General features: G+C 44.8%; 1 protein-coding gene across 1 annotated transcript; it reads left to right on the forward strand.

Moving 5' to 3' along the window:
• The first annotated feature begins 8345 nt into the window (after positions 1 to 8345).
• BNIP3 (BCL2 interacting protein 3) lies at positions 8346 to 19785 on the forward strand. The gene is made up of 7 exons (XM_075504307.1): positions 8346 to 8382; positions 8462 to 8589; positions 11730 to 11913; positions 13085 to 13169; positions 16503 to 16609; positions 16717 to 16866; positions 18555 to 19785. The coding sequence occupies exons 2-7, from the start codon at positions 8553 to 8555 to the stop codon at positions 18604 to 18606; spliced, it is 615 nt and encodes a 204-aa protein (XP_075360422.1). The 5' UTR covers positions 8346 to 8382; positions 8462 to 8552; the 3' UTR covers positions 18607 to 19785.
• The last annotated feature ends 207 nt before the right edge of the window (positions 19786 to 19992 follow it).

Consider the following 19992-nt stretch of genomic DNA (forward strand, 5'->3'; position numbering starts at 1 on the left):
AGAGGATATGGGGCCTATTTATTTGTTTTTCATATCTTCCTGACAGTGAAGACTGGGAACCATTCCCAGCAAATGTCAGTGAACTGCTGACAGGCATGAGAGAGCGATCTGAGCACAGGACTGGAAAGCAGAAACCTACCCTGAAGTATATTCTCAGTTTTTAGAAAGGAGGGTGTGGGGTTTTTTTCCCCTTAAACAACACCTAAATATCTGGAACTTTCAATTTAAAAAGCTGGTTTTCCCTGAGTCCAAAGCCCCTGACTGTGCAGCACCTGAATGCAAAGCCAAGAAACGTGTGCGACTTTTAGCCAGATTCTAGAAAGTTGATCCTATTTTTGTGGCTAACCACTGCTGTATTTCTCATGCCCTCTCCCCCTGCTCTGCAGTTTCATTATCCTTTGACAAAGGTACATGTAGTGGCACTTTGAGAAAACCATTAGAACAAAATGTCTATTTACTTCATAGAAACACCTAGAAAGACAAAAATATGATCTTGCAGCTTCCAACTTCAAAGAGATTCTCTTTGGGTTTTGCTATCAAAGTCACAGACTCAAAATTTTCCTTTTTTCTGTCCCTCCATACTGTGCTGCATGGTATGAAATAGCGGTATTGCTCACAGACACGGACTCCTCATTTAAAGGGGTGGTTTTTCCTAAGCCCCAGTCCCGGCTGCTTATCTGAAACTTTCTGCCTCTTTGGCATCTGGCGGAGGTCAGTAAGTCTCTGTGGGAAGATAACGCCCGTCTGCAGGAGAGATTGCAGGATCAGTGCCTCAATCTACAACACGGCTACTCAATTTAGCGTCAAACACAGGCAAAGGTGCACTACCAACTCCAGAAATCTCTGTCTTCAGCTTTCACAAAACCTCAGCACTTTTCCTTGCCCCTTTATCACAGAAATACTTTTTAAAATTAGATCATCTCCCTACAGCTCAGCCCACTCCACGAAGAGCAGACCACCAAACCACACGTATTCCAGCCGGTTCCCCGGTTTAACCGAGGAACCATCTCCCTCAAGACACAAGGACTGGCTGTGGCTCTGAGGAGAGCTGTGCAAACAATAGCTTTTGAACTGTTGGATAAATAAAACTATTTTCTATTTTTAGAGTTGAATTGCAACATTTTGTGGGAGTTTGTAAGTAAAACAAGTAACATTGAACGCAGTGTTGTAAGTGATCTAAAGCAAGAGCCATCGTTAGTTTACATCACTCAAAGAATTGGGTTTTGTTTTTCAGCTGGCAAGTGCTAGGGAAAAAGCATTCTTCTGGCAATTTCCATTTACTGAGCTGTATCCACCGCAGGCTTGTCCAAAGCACTCCACTGCACAGTGCTTTATCACGCAGAACAAAAATGTTAATCATCTTTTAAAAACCTGAAGTTAGCAAGTAAATAAGAGCTGAAAAATTTTTTATGCTCCACTTTTCTGATTCACACTAGAAGCGGTCAGAATTTCTTCCATTTTAGAGGTTGAAAAGCAAACCACCAGAAGTCTGGTTTTTGTTTTAAACATTCTGTCTTTTCCAGCTATCTCAGCACACTGTTTACAACTTACCCGTAATACAGATCAGCAGGTCAGCCAGGTGATTTTACACGTAGCACTCTGTGCAGCTACCTACAGAAACTGGGCAGGAATCTTTTCCTCAGCCTCTTACTCAGTAATTGCTGGAGATAAATGTGAAAGACACTGTGCAAAACGCACAGCAGAGCCCTGGGATTGCAGTAGTTATGCCAGAGGCGGCTTTTTTTTTTTTTTTTTTTTACTCTCCAAATGGAACAAAATGAAACCTTCCTAGTCAAGAAAATACTGCGATGAGATCTTGAGGTAAGCAATGCTTTGATAACCAGGGACACTGCTCTGCTGAAGAACAAGCAGGCGGCAGGAGCAATAGATGGCCACGTTCACTCCAGATCCCGTTCTGCAGGACATTGCTTTGCACCTCATCCTCTGGAGCAGAATAACGACACCGCGGGGCTATGGCCAGGTAAAAGATGTCCTGAGAGAGCCCTTCTTTACTTGTCTTTCAGGTAAGCTTCAACCTGCATTTCTAATGTCAAACCTGGTTCTACAAGCATCTTTTAGAAGTAAGAGAATGATATTTCTGAGTCCTAACGGTAGAGTATCCATTTGAATATCTAAAATTAAGTCCTACTTACAGTCAATGAGTCCTGTTTCCTGCACCTGTCCAGGCTTCAAAATCAACTGATCATACTGTAAGGAATGAATGATACTAATGATCAGATTTGTGTCACTGGGCCATCAGAAATTGCTGTAAGAAAGAAATAACACACGGAAAAGAGACAAGCATATGCAAGAAACAGTGATGCACACTCATAAATTAAACTTGAATAAATCAAATCTCACAAAAAAGTAACAAGATTGGCCCAAATAGAAGACTTGGGCTCTTCTGCACCCAAGTCTTGATTTTGTTTCACCTGTAAGAGGATCTCGTTTCCTCTGTTCTCTACCCCTGTGGTGCAAATGCCTTTTAAAACCTGACATTAAATATTATACAAAAGGAAACTTCTGTGTTCATTTAGTTTCTCCTGAATCCTGATGGATTGAGGAGACATGATTTTACTCCTCTCTGCTTCCTTCACATTACTTATAAGATGCATGTCCCGTTCACCGTCTCCCCATCTGACCCCTTGAGCTCAGCCGACCCTAGGGCTGCCAGAAGAAATGCACAACATCAGGGTCCTCACCAGCAGCTTTCAGGACTGGTGACACTTGTGACTGCCGTTTTGTTGGGGGCTTCAGGGGTGGTGGGGAGCGGAGCTGAGGTGCGGAGGCAGGCTCTGGCTAAGGTCATGCCATCCCAGAGGCAGCTCAGGGGGCTCCGAGCCTGTGGTGCCAGTGGGCTTGGGCTCCCCAGCAGCACCCAACGGCTTGCGCCCAACAGTTTGATCCATCTTATCCACTTCTAAGCTAATATAAGCCAATGTAAGAGTGTCTACGTAAGACTCTTCCCATTTAAACCACTTCAGAAATACATTTGCTTAAACTGATATGATTATCATGTGTAGACCTAACCCCTAATTCCTTTCCTTCTTTAGACTGTGTATTAAATCAGATCATTAAATTCATTGTGTCGAGATTGTTTTGGTTTTTAAATCTCAGATATAAAGAAGTCAAACCAATAGACTATGTGTATCTGTTAGATCTCCTCACGTCAACAGCCTGGATAAGCATGAACAGCTCAGAAACGAGTATCTGAGAAGAGTTTGGTAGTTAATGGTGAACACCATTCCAAGAAATGCACAGCATAAAAATATAGATACTGGTTTGATTTCCAGAGGCAGCCAGGAAGGTTAATAACTAAGCCACTGTTGGCAGTGAAGAAAACAGATGAAAACAGGCAGTTCTCAGATTTCTGCAGCTTTTAAGGACCTGTGTTTTGCCCAGCCAAGTGAGATGGCAGTACAATGCCGCTGGAGAGGATGACAGCAGTGAGCTTCATCTCTTGTGTTGTGCGGAGTGATGTCAGCATCTGAAGTGATGTAGGCACATTCTCCCAAATCAGCCCTGAGACTGCCCTCTGGTTGCACCATATCTTACCCAGTACCTATTATAAAGTTGGTACAGATGACTTTGATTTATATCAATACGAAACAAAAGAAACTTCAATCACTATCATCCACTTTTAAGCTAATTTAAGTTTACAATCAGTTTGGGATTACAAACAGGTTTTGTGTAATGCCTAAAATAATTGTTCCTCACAACTGTTGCAAGCTGCCAGATCAGCACAAAAGCACATGCTTAAAACCAAACCCAAAGCTGAAGTTGTCTCACCAGCAAGCGTGACTTCATAACTATCCGCAATATCGCCTTCTTTAGTCCATGGGGGAGGTGGGTCACTGTCTCTGATTTAACAGGAACTAATCAATACATGATTGTTCTGTTGACATGCAAGTAAACAAAATTAAAGCCAGTTCCAACCTGAAAGAGGATCGCAGCTTAACAAATCAATACGCTTTTAAAGATTTCATCCAATACAATTTACAATTTTCTGTGATCACAGCAGAGTGCTTTTCTGGCAATAACCAAAAATCTTTTACCATAAGGATTTACATGAAAATAAATGCATTCATCCAATTACTAATGAAAGATCCCAGAGGTAAGCTGTCACAGCTGTATTGTGATATCTACTAGTACAGAAGAAGATTAACTTGACCCTGTTTTATACCTGCCTTAAAGCAGAAAAGGCTTCCGGTAAATCAGTTTCCTGAAGTCAGGAATCAGATCAGTCAACAGAAAACAGGACAAGGAGAAAGTGAGCGTCAGAGATGCGTTGTGCGGTGGGGACATTTCAGTGCCGGGTGGCAGCAGAAGCACAAGGCCGTTTGCGAAGGCTCCCTGGCAGAGCCCTGGCAAGCAGCACCGGCACCTGACATCTGCACAACGCACACTGCACCTTTGGCTGCCTGCCTTGGAAGGACTTTCAAATTATTCTAATCTTCCATTTTGAGGGCTGGCACTGAAGAAAGGGGCTGTCACTTCTTTTTGTCAAGGTCTGAAGCTTTTCTGAGCTTGTTCACATCCTCCTTGACTTGACTGGATGACCGGTGTCTCTTGTCTCTTCTCTTCCCCCGTGCCAGGGGAGCAGAGCAGGGTGGTGGCAGGAAGCAACGTGCCCCATCGACAGTCCAGCAATCATCAGGCAAAGGCACATCCATAAACCAGGTCAGAAGATCCAAATAACCCAGGAGCAGGGCTGGGAGCAGGCACAGCACCGGCAGCACCGCTCCCAACAGGAGCAAAGGCCCAGGGCTGGGCTTCACCCGCACTCCGGGCCATAGGCAGAGCGTGGGTGGGAGGGGGCCCAGGGGCGGCTGCTCAGGGAGGGGGGCCACCAGCGCACTCAGGGCCCTGGCAGGGTCTCTGAAGAGTTTACTCCAGCTCTTGAGTGCAGACATCACATTTTAGGCACTTCTAGATAGTTATTATAACTACCCATGTAATTATACCTGCTGTATCTGTAATTACACCTACAGCACTAAATTTTTTCCCATTAACTTAAGATGACCAAAGACAGAGCAGACTCTGACCCATGGTTTGCAAAATTAATTATTTTTCAAAGTCAGAGAAGTGTTGACAGAAAATATTCCTGAAAATTTAGTTTTAACACTTCAGTGTTTACTACCCAAATTATACCTTTCCCAGCAATTTATGACATTTTTTCTCTTAATGTAATTAATTTTTTTTAATTCAAACCCCTTGTCTGTGATGTTTAGGGTAACGTATACTGTCAAATCATAAATGCGCATTCAGAGGTTAAACATAGTGAACTTTCCCTGGTGTTTCCTTGTTGGGAAATAACTTTGCAACATTGTCACAATGTTGCATCTTTTGTTTCAAAACAAATTCAACTCCCCCGCCTGTAAGGTGGAGAAAGTGATTTTGTTTTGAAACAAACTGAGTTTGACTGACACGCTCGCAGGGGTGCACTCGCAAGCACCCAGCCGTGCCCCCCGTCTGCCCAGCCTGCAGGCACACAGGCACGTGTCCCGGTGGCCTGGCCAGGACCCCTTGCAGCGATGCAGAGGACAAGGGAGTACTGTCAAGTATTGGTAGAAATATTAAACATAGTTTTACTATGAATGAACAAAGTTCCTACTTTGGAAGAGTTGCCTCACAAGCTGCACATTCTCCTTCCAGAATATTGCTGGAAATCCTTTAACAAAACCTCTCTGTTAATGGTAGCAGGTAGAGCATTGCCACAAGTTCCCTTTTATGCCTCGCTCTTTTGCTTCACCCAGCACGCTGGGGCAGCTGAAGAATCTAATGACCTGTAGGCAATTTCAATACACTGGACACCAGCTAGGTAGTTCCTCCACGCCTGAAAAACAGTAGGCTTGAAACTACGATGCCTTGTCTTTCTTACCCTCCCATACAGCTGCTGGATTATAAAGTGCATCCTGCAGAGGGGAAGAGGCAGGGTCAGCTCCTCTCTTCTTCCCAGGAGAACAACAGGGGAGTGACTTCATCAGGAAACCCTAAAAGAGCTCTATGTTTTCCCAAATTCCTCCTAGAGAAGAGCCTGTTGCTGCGGAAAACGGGTAACAGAGGAAGCCAGTTCAGAGACAATGTGATACTTGTGCTGCCGAAACAGGCAACAGCCTGTGGCAAATACATTGCTTCACATGGGATATGCAGAGCACCAGAAGACAAAATAGACAAAGACTTGTCAGGGCTTTTTGTGCTAGCAGGAGACATTGTCAGAGCACATTTCCACCTGTGATGAGTATCGTGGAGTTGCTGCTGGTTCCTAGAGTGGAGGAAAGCGCTGTTCAGGCCTGTTGATTGGGGGACATCCCGTGGCTGTAAATCTCCTCCATGTAGATTTTTTTTTTGGTGGGAGAAGACTGAAAGGGCGGTTGTGTCAGCAGGATTGCAGTTGCTTTGGCGACCCCTTCCTCCCTCCTGAGCCCGTCAGCACATATTCGTGTCAATACAGCGTTGAGCTTTCTGTTCCTTAAACACTGCCGCAGTCCCTGAGGCACGCAAGGGTAGTATTCGCATGGTGAAGGCTAACACATTCCTGGAATGATGACCTTGCTCTTCTTTCCTGTGTTCAAGGCTGCCTGGATTTCCTTTTCAGAGCGAGGCGCAAAGGGAGGATTGCTGGACAGCAGAGAGCAGCAGAGAGCTACGGGATGAGCCCCAAACCCAAGGCAGCCTCCAGCTTTCAGAGCCGCGTCTGGGCCCATCTATCCGGCCTAGCGCATGAGGACATAATAAATAAAAGCATAAACATAAGGAACTTGCTTCTTGAACAGTTATTCAATTAAAAATTGTATTTTGTTCCGCCAAGGACAAATTTGCCCTAAGTTCCTTAGCAGAACAAAACTGATTTTTAATCATGACAATTAAATACAAATTTCTCAGCGGATTTCCTGTGGTCAGGCATAACAGAAGATAATGTAGGCATTGGCGTGCTCGGAAAGGCTGATCTCTGAAGCGGCTGTGTGCACTCCGTGCCCCACCTCTCACTGCTGCCTGCCTGCCTGCCCGGGAGGAGCGTGGCAGTACCGCAGCCCTCCAGCTGTGCCCAGATGTGCAGCTGCAGGTCAGGCCTCTGCACCTCTACCTCTGTGCACAGTGCATGGCTCGTGGACTCGTCTGGAGAGCTGCCCTGGGGTCGTGCTAAGGAAGAAGTACAGATAAGGTCCTACTTAAAGCTCTGTTTTAGTCCCAGGAGGCCTAGGACTGAGGCGTGGAAAAATGGTGTGCTGAGGCTGGACTAAAAGCTGGAGAACTGACCCTGAAAATGTCTTCATTGGCCAAACCGTTACTCCACTTTGTCCAATAATTCATTGGCTGTATGGAGCATAACGCACATATTAATAAATTCCTGACATTGTCTTTCTGGGAAGGTTGTAGGTTAATACTCCTTGCTATTACAGTAACTCACTGAAAATTTACCAGAAGACTTATTTTACTTGGGCTTCGTGAGTGCCTACTGCAGAAAGGCACAAATGAAAACAATTTCAACCTAGAGAAAATGCCTGCATCCTCTAATTAAGTAAACAACACTTTACGCATCCTCTGGCTAAATAAAATAAAATTTTATGTATTTGTCTGCATAAATTCGCAGCAGTAAATCAGTATCTGCTTTCAAATGGCAACACTAGGCTTTACTAAGTGGTTTCCTATTTGGAGAGCCCTTGCTGTCTGCTGGGACGGCATTAAAAAAGAGAAGAAATTCATTATTACCTACTTAAAGGCCCTGTGCCATTACTTTGAGAGCTGTCAGAGAGTGGTTTAGAGGCCAGCACTTGTGCTTTTGCAATCACATGCGGTTTCCCTTGAAGCCCAAGTACCATTTTCTGTTTGCTCTGCGTCACTTGATGTAAGAAGCCCCGTACTCAGGTGCCGAACGCCGGCGGGAAGCATGTCGCAGGGCACGGGCGGGGACGTAGCGTACGTGAGCGCCGGGTGGGGACGGAGCGGGAAAAGGAGGAATTCTCTGAGGGAGTTACCCTGTTCTTCAGCTCGGGCTCTCCCGGCTGCGGCCGGAGGGCAGCAGGGGACCGCTCCCGTTGCTCCTGGAGGCTTGGGGGGATCCTCGGACCCGCAGCTGACCTTCCCCAACGGCTCCCGCCGTGACGGCGGTGAGAGGGCCGGCACGGGCCGGGGCGCTGAGGGCCGGGGCGCTGAGGGCCGCGCAGGGAGCGGGGGGGCCGCGAGCGCCGGCAGGGAGCGCGCGACCCGCCCCGCGGTAGCGGCCAATGTGAACGGGGCGGCCGCTGACGTCACCGCGGCTCGGCCGCAGGAGCGGCGCCGGGCGGCGGGCAGTGCGTGTCCTGCGGCGGGCAGTGCGTGTCGTGCCGTGGGCAGTGTGTGTCCTGCGGCGGGCAGTGCGTGTGTGTCCTGCCGTGGGCAGTGCGTGTCGTGCGGAGGACAGTGCGTCTGTGTCCTGCCGCGGCCGCCGCCGCCGCCGCAGCACCGGGGCCCTCCGCAGCACCGGGGCCCGCCGCAGCACCGGGGCCCGCCGCAGCACCGGGGCCCGCCGTGTCGCTCCGCCGCGGCGGCAGAGGAGCGGAGGCCGCGCCATGTCGCGGCTCAGCCCGCAGGAGGAGAACTTGCAGGGTAAGGGCCGGCGGCCGCTTCCAGGGGAGGCCGGGCCTGGGGGCGGCGCGGGCGGTGGCGGTGGCGGTGGCCGTGGCGGTACCCGGCCTCCCTCACTCGGTGCCCGCCGGCCTGCGCGGCCGCGGGCGCCGCTGCCCTCAGGGGCGGCGCGGCGCTGGGGCGGGCGGTCGGGCCGCCGCCGCCCCGGGCCTGCCTGGAGGCCGGGCGCAGAGGCGAGGCCGGGCGGTGACTCTGCCGCCGCTGCCGGCGCACGGGCACCTCGGGGCGGTCGGGTTTCACCTGGCGGCCCGGCCCCGGCCTCCTCCCGGGCGCTGTGCGGAGGGCGAAGCGGCGGGGCAGCGCCTTGCGGCCCTTAAGGCGCCAGAGCGCGCCGGCCTTCGTGTGTTTGAGCATCCCCGAGGGGCTTCCTCGGCGGGCAGGGACGGGGCTGGGGACGCTCGGCTGCCGGCCTCTGCCCGGAGCGGGCCGCTGGGACCTGGCGTGCTGTTCCCCCCGGTACCCCCGCGGGGTAGCGTGTGCCTGGTCAGCCCGTGTGTGGGGCGGGTTTCCCTCCGTTAGTCTGTGACCGTATAGCAACCTGGCAGTAGTTGCTCATTAAACTGCTTATAGAGCTTCATAATAACGCGGAGAAATTAAGACTGGGGTGGAAGAACAGGTCAAATTTTACAAGCCACGATATCTCGGTTGTGTGGCTGAACTACCAAGTACAGCTAGATTAATATAGATCCTCATGAGATTTTGCCCTGTGGTAAATATAAATCCTTCCCTGTCAAAAGAAACTGTCCATGGACAGTTTGGCATATGCCTTTGAGGAGAGATCAGGGTCAACTGCACGTATCGTGTTTAGCAAAAGTCGGAAGCAAATTTACCTTACAAGTGAAAGATCTGTGTGCAACTACATATTAAATTGTGTGATTTACACGGTGATTTCAGCAATTTAAGGAGACAGTCTCATCTTTCTGTGGAATTTTACTTTTTTGTTTCCAGTTTTGAAAGCCCTATATTAAGAAACTAAGATTTCCAGAGCTGACTGAGTACCTTTTTTAGTACTAATCTGTACTCCCACAGTAGGTATCCTGGGCTGGAACATCATATAAGATCACTCTCTTCAAAAATCCTTCCCCTTGACTCAGTCTGTTCAGTTTGCATTGCCATGTTACATGTGCTCTTACCTGTTTATATTTCCAATGTCATAAAAATACAGGCTCTCTTATCTCTAAATGGTAATGTAACAACACATTACTAGTGCACTAGCACAACCTTACTCTCAAGAGTGTCTAAAAGAAAAAAAAAACAACACAGGGAATGTGTAAAACACACGTATTGTGATCCTTCTGTTAGAATCGTAATCTACTCTGTGTTTTATCATCAGTCACCGTCCAGTAAGATTTCAGTAGGTAGTGTGTGTTTGCTGTGTGAATCAGTTACGTTTGCCTGTGGTGCTGATGATTGTTGAAATGTGAGCGTGCCTCAAATAGTACACATCTTCACAGAAGAAAATAGCTTATGACCATGTATACAAGTCATTGTAGTGCAGCCCACGCAGCATGAGGTTGTTCTGCTTTTGTAAGTAGAGGAGCAGAAGCTGAGGTGGGCTGTGCTGAGGAGCAAGGACAGGTAGACTGGGAGCTAGCTGCTACTCTCAAGGTAGCTGGAGCCAGAGCTCCATTTGGACGCTATCTTAATTCAAACTTCAGTGGTTGTGATCATTCTTGGGTAACAACTTAGGCTTTCATAAATTTGGGGGGAAAGAGTAGGGAAAAGTTTGTCTGGGTATAAACACATACCCAGACACATACCGCATACAGTCACATGGAGGGGAAAAAAACCACAAACCAACCAAACCAACAAAACAGTTGTGAAGTAAAAGAGGCTATCCAGAAAACTGTTGCTTCAAAACTCAGTAACCCAGTGTTATCCCACAAGTGTGAGGTTGTTTACCTGTATGTTTTACGTTTACGTTTACCAGTATGTTTCCATTCAAAAGATTTTGTGGTCATCCGGTTTTTCACAAGAGAGAGATTAATGTTACTAGTACAGATTAAGCAGTTTGGCTTTTTGCTGTTTTCATTCCACTTATGAACCTTCAGTCTCTTCACAGCCGGAATATCTTTCTTCATTTGATGTTTCTGTTTCACGCTAGATCTCTGCATTGGCTTCTCCCCTTCTGCATACCTTTAAAACTGCTCCTTTATCCCTTCTGCTGTTCTTGTGAACATGGCTTACTTCCTGAGCTCTGTCCCAGCCTCTCTTCCTCTAGAGCAGGAACGGCCCAAACACCCCTGTCTGGGTCTCTCCCTTCCCTTGCTTATGCCTCAGACATCCTTTCTGCTGTGCTCACCAGAATTCGGGGAGTTTCACCTGCCCTCTTTCTCCTGTACTTACTGTCACATTTCCTGTAAACTGTTCTAGGATGGGCCCAATGCATCTATCTACTTCTACTGCTGCTTACACACATAAACGTGTTACATAGGTAAATACCACTGACATTTATGTAATTCAAATATTATCTGTCCCTTGAGCTGATTTATAAATGAGACAACAGATACAGGTCCTTTTGTGCATTGGTTACTGCTAGCTCAGAAGAGAGTTGTTATTCAGCACGCTCTTAAAAAAACAAAGCAACATGTGACTGTCGGTGTTAAATATACTGCAAGTAGCAAACACATGATCTAGTCGTTGCCTCATATCCTCTGTTGCTTAACAGTAACACCTAAAAATGCTTACTTAGAAAGGCTAAACAAAACACAGTTACTGGTTTCTTGAGCCTGAATTATTTTCAATAAATTAATAAATAAACTTTGGCAGAGGAAGTCCTTGAGACTATTTTATTTGGCTACCACCTATGTTGAACAAAAAATCCTAAATATATCCTGAAATAAAAGATCTTCAGCTGCAGAAGGAGACACAATGTACTGACCAGCTTCTCTTCAGTTCTGTGAGACTTTCCAGCTCGCCAACAAAAGCGCCCCCGCATTTTGGCTTTTCATCATGTTTGTTAGCCGAGGTGTCAATGCTAGTACTCCTGCGTGTCATACTGTAATGTCACGCTGGGGAGGATCAACAGTCTCATATTTTACGTGCCTTTTATGCAAAACCACTTGGTTTATTCTGGTTCTGCTTTCAATTCTGCCAAGCAGGTTCCTGGGTAGAACTCCACTTCAGCAGTAATGGAAGTGGCAGTGGAAACACTGTCACTCCGACGAGCCAAGAACAAGTACCTGCCTCTATTTCCATTCACAATGGTGACATGGAGAAGATACTCCTTGATGCTCAACATGAATCTGGAAGAAGCAGTTCAAGAGAAAGTTCACATTGCGACAGGTAAACAAAATGCTTTATTGTAAGCAAAGTAAAGGTCACTATTACACAAAGCCATTTTTATGCACAGGAGGCAAAGACAGATACAGAAATGCTTAATACGTGTGTGTCTGTATATATGCACATGCATATACACACATGCAGAGAGGAAGAGATAGGAAAATTTCATATTTAAAAGGTTGGTATTTAAATACTAGAGTCATGCTTGGGTAGAAACCTGTCCTGAAACCAGAAATAAGTTATAGGGGAGAGGACTCTAGAAGAGTTCTTACATCTCATGAAGATGCCTTTTTGGGGTTGTGGTGTATCCTGATAAAGAAGTCCAGCAGCAGCAGCTGAACTTCCCATGGGTGTGCTGCTTGTGTGCAGGCAGTTCTAGGAAACAGTTCTAGTAAATAAAATACTCCGGAGCCGTGTGTGGCTGTCATTCTGAAGGATCAGTCCTTGTGCAAGCAGTGTCAGTGCTGTTCTCGGGAGCATATAGCGCTGCTAACACTGCTGCCTGGAACAGGAATGTCAGAGAAGGGTGGTAAAAAGCAACTTGTGTTTTGTAATGCAGTACATCCATTAATAGTTTGTAGGTAATTGCTAAAGAATTGTCCTATATCTAGTTTACAAAACATAGAAGATTTCTAGGAGTATAACACAACAAAACAACTTACATCTGATGTAAATTGTCAGTCAGTGAAATAATTAATTTGTTTGATTTTTGGTAGGCTGTGAAGTCTGCAGTTGGAAGTTTATTTTTTTTTTAAAAAAAAGGAACTACAGGACTCAAAATAGGCAGTAGGATACACAACTTCCTAGCCTTATCTGGCTAGTTTGACTTCAAACCAAACCCCACTTTTATTCATCATTTGCTGCCCATTGTTATTTAGTAAGTAACATGGGCCAAATCATACAACCTCACAGGCATATCTCTGCACTGCTGAAAAACAGCTCTGTGCAGCCACCTTCTTGGCAGATTGTTAGAAAATGGAAGATGAATTGAATACGATGGCTGGATTATATCACCCATTGGCAGATTAGTCTCTCAAGTTATGGTCAGGGCACTATAGCTCTTTGGGAGAGCTGTGTATATAAGCTTCATTGACTGGCTTTTAGTTCATACCATAAACAATGTCATAAAAAATTTAATGAGTTCTTTCTTACTTGCGTTTCTCTTTTTATCAAGCCCTCCTCGTTCCCAGACACCTCAGGACAGTCACAGAGCTTTGGAAATAGAGAGTCACAGCAGTGGAGAAAAGAACAGCTTTCAGGTAAAAAATCTCATCTTGCTTTGGGAGAAAGAATTTCTTACTCTCATGGTTTGAAAACCAGCATTAGGAAGTAAGAGGTGAAGCTGCTTAGTAAATAACTTAGTAACTTAGAATAATCTTTGCAGAATCAGGCTTTGTGTATCTGACTTGCATGGATTTTTTTTTTTTTTTAAATCTGTAACCTGAGATTTGTCAGAAGGATTGAAGTGCCCTAATCTATTGTCTTTTAAAATGGCTGGGTTCTCAAATGGCTTTTTCCAGCCACAAGTTGAAAAGGCCAACCTTCAGATCCTACAAGTAGCTTTTAGGAAAAAAGATAATCCAGAAAATAACCAGAAGAGAGCTGGAGTCAGCCTTCTTGCTAAGCCTCCAACTTCTGGAGATCCTGAGATGTATTCTCCCTCATGGTTTCTCTTTTCCTGTGAAGTGGGCATTATTATTCTCTACTCAATAGGTCGATTGTGAGTAGAGATTGTGAGTAGAGATTGTGACAAGTCTAACAGATTGTCTCACAATCGGATTTTAAGTTAAGATGTATAGGAAATGCATCAATAGGGTGGGTATATACATGGCTATATAGGTGACCATTAATGTTCTGTGGGCAACTTACCATGCAGAAGTGTCCTCTTTCCCCTTTGACTGTCAACTTGGAACATTTCATGCACCCCCACAACAAAATTTTATTTAAATGCACTACCACCAGTGCATTATGAATTTAAAAAGTGAATTTGACAGCAGCAAGAGTTTCTAGAGTCACTTAAATGTGACAGCCAATAACATACATTTTCAAAGCACTGCCATACCTTTATGATTCCATTTCATTTTAACAACTAGTACTTAGCATTTCTACATGCTGCTTTGAAAAACTCACTGTTACTTCTCATTTCATTTTGTACATTTGTTTACATACTTGCAAAGAAAATTAGTAAATACATTTGAGAAAAGAGTGGGGAAAAAAGGATACTGTATATTAACCCTGTTTTATCAATATATAGCTTATTGCATGATGACAGGCTAAAATCTTAAGTCTGCACTGTAATTAGATACTAGTTTAATATGAAGAATATTACGTATAAAATATTTTGAGGAGTGAAGTATTAAAAGTATTTAAGTAAATTTCTCTGCTCTTCCAAAGACTTGCTGTGTTATCTTGGGTAAGTCACTCTCCCTGCACTGTTTACGTACAAAGAGATACTGTTTTCTCATTAAACTGAAGGATATTCCGTGCCTGTGACTAATTCTCACAGGGTTAGCAGTTAGCAATTAGAAATCAAGGTTATATTTCACTTGGGGCCTCTGCATGAAAAGAAGTAGCGATGTATGATAAACTGGCAAAAGTTACCAGCACTAACAGTCACTCATGCTCTAATGTGCAATGTTATTTCTTTAATTCTAGTAAGAACTCAAGACCCTTGCATTTTACTTTAAACAAACTGATTTTTTCCATCACTGCCCTTTTGCAATTACTATTGTGTATCATCTGTAGCTGAGTGTTATCGCAGCGTCTCCTTGATTTCCTTGGCTGTCTGTTAGTTAATAGATTATCTTTTTCTCCCTCATGTTATGAACTTTTTAAATCAAAGTCTATGTGTTCACTGTTTGTACAATATTTAACCTTGTGGGGCTGCAGCTTCATACAGTTTGTAAATTACACGGCTGTGCCAATAGCACAGATTTTATCAGTTCTCAAAATTACATGAAATGTGCTTGGTCCCGTTGCCTCTTCCTTTATCCGAAACTCTCCCTATCATATCTACATCTCGTACAGGAATCCAGCTGAATGAATTACCACCTTTAGGTTAGCTAAATACATTACTGGAAATTAATTATTTTAATTTTTTATTTCCAGAAAACCCTTCATATGTTTAAAGATCATTATTTAGACTTTGAGAACAAATAATCAAAAGTTAGAAAAACATCAGAATTAAAGTTGTCTGGACAATTTTATTTCCATTCTTGAGCGTGTATGTGTGCATATATAGCTATTTTAATGCTATGAACAGATACTGTGTTTATCACAAGACCTTGGCTCCATTTAATGCACATGTGTTAAGCAAGAAGCGATATTCTTATTCAGCATTTATGCTGTAATTCACGTGAAAACAAAGCCACTGTTTGTTTGGGTTGGTTTTTTTCTGCACAAATGTGTGCAGATAGACCTGGGCTCACTTCACCTGTATTCCCAACTGTCGTGGTTTCACCCCAGCCGGCAACTCAGCCCCACCCAGCCGCTCGCTCACTCCCCCCCGGTGGGATGGGGGAGAGAACTGGAAGCAAAAAAGTGAGAAAACTCGTGGGCTGAGATAAAGACAGTTTAATAGGGAAAGCAAAAGCTGCGCATGCAAGCCAAGCAAAAGAAGGAATTCCTTCCCCCCTTCCCATGGGCAGGCCGGTGTTCAGCCATCTCCAGGAAAGCAGGGCTCCATCACGCCTAACGGGGACTTGGGAAGACAAACGCCATCACTCCCAACGTCCCCCCCTTCCTCCTTCTTCCCCCGCTTTATATGCTGAGCATGACGCCATGTGGTGTGGGATGTCCCTTTGGTCATTGGGGTCAGCCGTCCCAGCCGTGTCCCCTCCCAGCTCCTTGTGCCCCCCAGCCACTCACTGGTGGGGTGGGGTGAGGAGCAGAACAGGCCTTGACTGTGTGTCAGCACTGCTCAGCAGGAACGAAACCATCCCTGGGTCACCAACACTGTTTCCAGCACAAATCCAAAACACAGCCCCATACCAGCTACTGTGAAGAGAATGAACTCTAGCCCAGGCAAAACCAGCACACCAATACCGGCCCAAAAGCCAGGTGGCTTTATGAGACGAGGATTAGTTTCACTTGGCTTGTATTAGCTTGATCAAGGATTGTCAGGTAAGTATGATATCTGTCCAGTTTTGAATACAGGGAAAAAGTTTCTTCTGCCAAATGTCAGTGAGACGTGTGAACAGGAGATATTTTCCAATCCGGTATGTAAGGATTAAATGCAGGGCTCTGGCATTTTACTTCCAGCATAGTCCTGGAAGTAACTTCCAGGCATTTTACTTCTGGCATTTTACTTCCATTTACGTAAGCAAATATGGGATACGGATATGGGATATGGTCTTTTCCATTCACAACCTGCTCTGAAGACAGATCACCCTCCTCCCCCTGTCTTTATCTGGGATCTAAATACTTCAATAGGAGTGATATGGAGAGTCCCCAGTGGGAAGAGATGGGAGAAGTGAGCTTCAGAGGTAGTCTAGCATATGGTCTTAGATGCAGAACAGGAGCTTTGTTTTGCAGTACTAACTTCCTACCTACCATAGTCCTGAGTACTGTTTGATAATGGCTCTTTGTTTTAGTCTGACGAAGATTTTCTTGAAAGGAGGAAAGAAGTAGAAAGGCTCCTGAAGAAGAATGCAGATTGGATATGGGATTGGTCCAGCAGGCCGGAGAACATCCCACCAAAGTGAGTGCTGTCAGTGTTTCTGGATGGACTCGGATGCAGCTTTTACTTCCACAAGTCTAAATACATGTCTGGTAATGCTGCGACTGTGTTTTCTTCCTCAAAACTAGGGAATTCCTTTTTAAACATCCCAGGCGCACAGCTACTCTCAGCATGAGAAATACCAGTGTAATGAAGAAAGGGGGGATATTCTCAGCGGAATTTCTGAAGGTTTTCCTTCCATCTCTGCTTCTTTCTCATTTGCTTGCCATTGGACTAGGGTAAGTTTAAATTTAAAAAAAAAAAGGTAGATATTTCACCTGTTTTCTCCAAGGCCTAATTCTGACTCCCAATTCCCTCTTTGTCTGAAAGATGAGTAATACACTTTTCCCCACAGAAGGGGGCAGGTAGTTGTTCAGGAAGTGCTTTCTACTTGTCTGCTTGTGGTGGTGCTGAATGGATCAAGTTTTCCTTTTCTGCTTTTCTCACTAGTTGAGAATTTTTCAAAACAGTTAAGGGGCAATGAAATTAGCAGTTATATATATGTACTACAGTTATACTTACACAATACTTGGTTCCATTGGAGATACGACTTTTAATCTCACAACTAATTGCAAAGGAAAAAGATATTATTTAATATATTTTAAAATTCCACTCACACCTGGGAGGGAGAGGGGACAGCAAACAAAACAGGAATTGGTTTTCTTTAGATGATTTAGGGGTTAGATGATCCTTCTTTAAGAACAGCTCTTCAAAAACAGTCAGGATCAGAGTTTGCCTGTGCCTAAGCATGGCAGATTCCTTGATATCAGCCAAGGACGCTGGGAATCTGGGCACGTCTGGCCGCTCTCCTATCACATTATGCTGTGCCACACGGGAGGGCTTAGGGGAGAAGTCGGACGCGTTCTGGGGTGACACCTCTTTTCCAAGGAACCTGCCATTAGCTCTGGTCCTGCTCTTCCTCTGCTCCCTCCCTTGCATGAATCCTGAGCCTTACCAAGGCTACAAAAGCTGAGAGCGAGGGGATGCAAGAGACTGGTGGGAGGAGGAGGAGGACTCTGCACAGCTGCAGGAACTGGAAGGAGGGACAGCCCAAATCTTCCGTGGTCCCTGGGGTATGCAGCATTTCAGATGGATGAAGGCACAGGTTATCTTCCTGTACAAAATAATACTGTAAAAGTAACATGAAACCAATTTAACTCCTTCCAAAATTAAAATGAGTAACTGCACAAGATAGAATAAAAGCATAATGGAATCTTCCTTTCAAAATAAACACAAGTTTGGTGATGTAAGTACCGACTTTCTTCCCGGTCACTTCCACCACTGCTGCAAATTTGCATCATTCCTGTTCTGTAGTGAGTGAGTAACAAAGTCACATCTTCAGAAAGTGCTTAATGTAGTATCAGTAACATAGTTTACACTTCAAAATACTGATTTCTTTAAGCTACAAGAAGTACCTGAATAGAAGATGCAATGTAGGGCAGCTGTGAAAGCGTACCACACTGGGAAATAACGACCAGAGAAATAGTAAGAAGTACGTGAAGATGACAGTAAAACGAGACGTTTACAAATTTCAGAGGTATTTAGCAAATGGAAAAACTTGAGATAACAAAAGGAAAAAGGTAATAAAACATCTGACTTGGAGACCTCCTGAAGCAGGGTGCTCTTGCTAACCCCGTACTTGTCTCCGACTCCCACGTTCCTGAAGCTGAACGGCTTACACAGAATTACTCAGTCTTGGAACCCGGGGAGCATTATTGGACAAGGGTATGTGCACACTCACTAGCAACTGAAAACTGAGTTTCACAGTAGTCGCTTGATTTGCCTGCTCAATTACAGCTGGCACTGCTGCTCCTGCTGGAAATTACCTGACTAGTAACCCGATTGATGGGAAAGAGTTCCTTACGTGCGGTACATTCTTTGTGAAATGGAACGCAGCACTCGCTGACCATATGTTCTTGATCCTCAGGGTCTACATTGGAAGACGCCTTACGACCACGGCTTCAAGCAGTACGTTCTAAAGGCACCCGAAATAAATCTAGTTTCAAAGCAAATACTCATCTGTGAATACAGGAGGTGAACAGCAGAAACGCCTGAGCTAGCGACGACTACCTGATCCGTGTGTACTTGTTCTGTAAATGTTGTGTTCCTCGTTTAGTAAGAATGGGAAAAGAGACACTAAAGCGACTGTATCGTCCATAGTCTTCTGGATCAATTCACAGAGCTTGTTTCAGATGCATTAACAGCTGTTCTGTTGCTTTGTAGTGAAGTACCTTGGGAAATTAAACGAACGTGATGCTTAAGAACAATCCTAGCTTTACTACAGCAATTGTGATTCAGCTTAGGCATTCATCTAAACTGCTGTTTCTTTATACTTCATAGATGTGAATATTCGTCACTGCTGCTGTAATCAGGACAATGAGGGATTAGCCCAAAACAATGTGTGGCCTTATGTATCATATATGGGAATTCAGAGCAGTTTTTACCTCACTCGAGGCAGTTTCTTCCTTACGTAGATTTTGCTGAGCTCTCTTTCATGTTTGTGTGAGATGTGAAATGTTGAGAGACGCTGGAAGAAACTAGCATTTGAGTGAAACTTCCCTCTGTTTTTACTAGTTCAGAGTGTGATGCACAACAGCCTGAATTAAAATTTGGACTGCAGTGCCTGATAAACAGCTGCTTTTGCAAAAGCATTCATTTAATTCCCCAATCAATAGCAGTTCCTTCTGTTGTATCTACTTGCAGACTATTGCTTCTCAGTCTTTTTATCTGTAAAATAATAAATTTGCATCTTCTCTTTGCCTCATCCTTGTATAGATTTAAAAAAGGGTTGCTTGCTTATTTGTTTTTACTAATGGAATGCCTTTTCATTCAGCGATTTTACCTTATTTAATGAGAAGAAATGAATGTTTGCCAAAATCCCATGTTTTATATATTTAAATAAAAAGGTTCCTCGTGGATTCAGAGTTTTCTCATTCCTTTTTCTCTAATAATTGTTGAAAGTGGCTGACGAGGCTCTTTCTTTGTCTTTAACTTGCATAACTGACAAATAAGTAAGAAGTTTCCATGGAAAACAACTTCAGTGCTTATTCTTAAACTTGGATCTGGCTAAGCTGTCAGGAGAAGTCGCTCAGTAAGCAGATACATATTCTACCTTGTACCGTCATTGTCATTTAAAAATAAATTTGCTTTCTGCTTTATGTTTGTCCTTATTTAGCAGCGCTGACTCCTTCTGTGCTTGAAATGGACCCTGTGAAAAGGCGGTTAGTGGGCACGCCGTGACACCGTGCGGCATCCGTGTCCTGCCATCGCGTGCCACCACCGCGGCGGGGGGACGGGGTGCCGCTGTGCCGGCTGGCGCATGTCTGTCCTTTTCCAGGGGAATAAATCACTCCTTGTCACTGTAT

This window comes from Mycteria americana, chromosome 6 (genome assembly GCF_035582795.1).
Source record: "Mycteria americana isolate JAX WOST 10 ecotype Jacksonville Zoo and Gardens chromosome 6, USCA_MyAme_1.0, whole genome shotgun sequence".
Lineage (NCBI taxonomy): Eukaryota > Metazoa > Chordata > Aves > Ciconiiformes > Ciconiidae > Mycteria > Mycteria americana.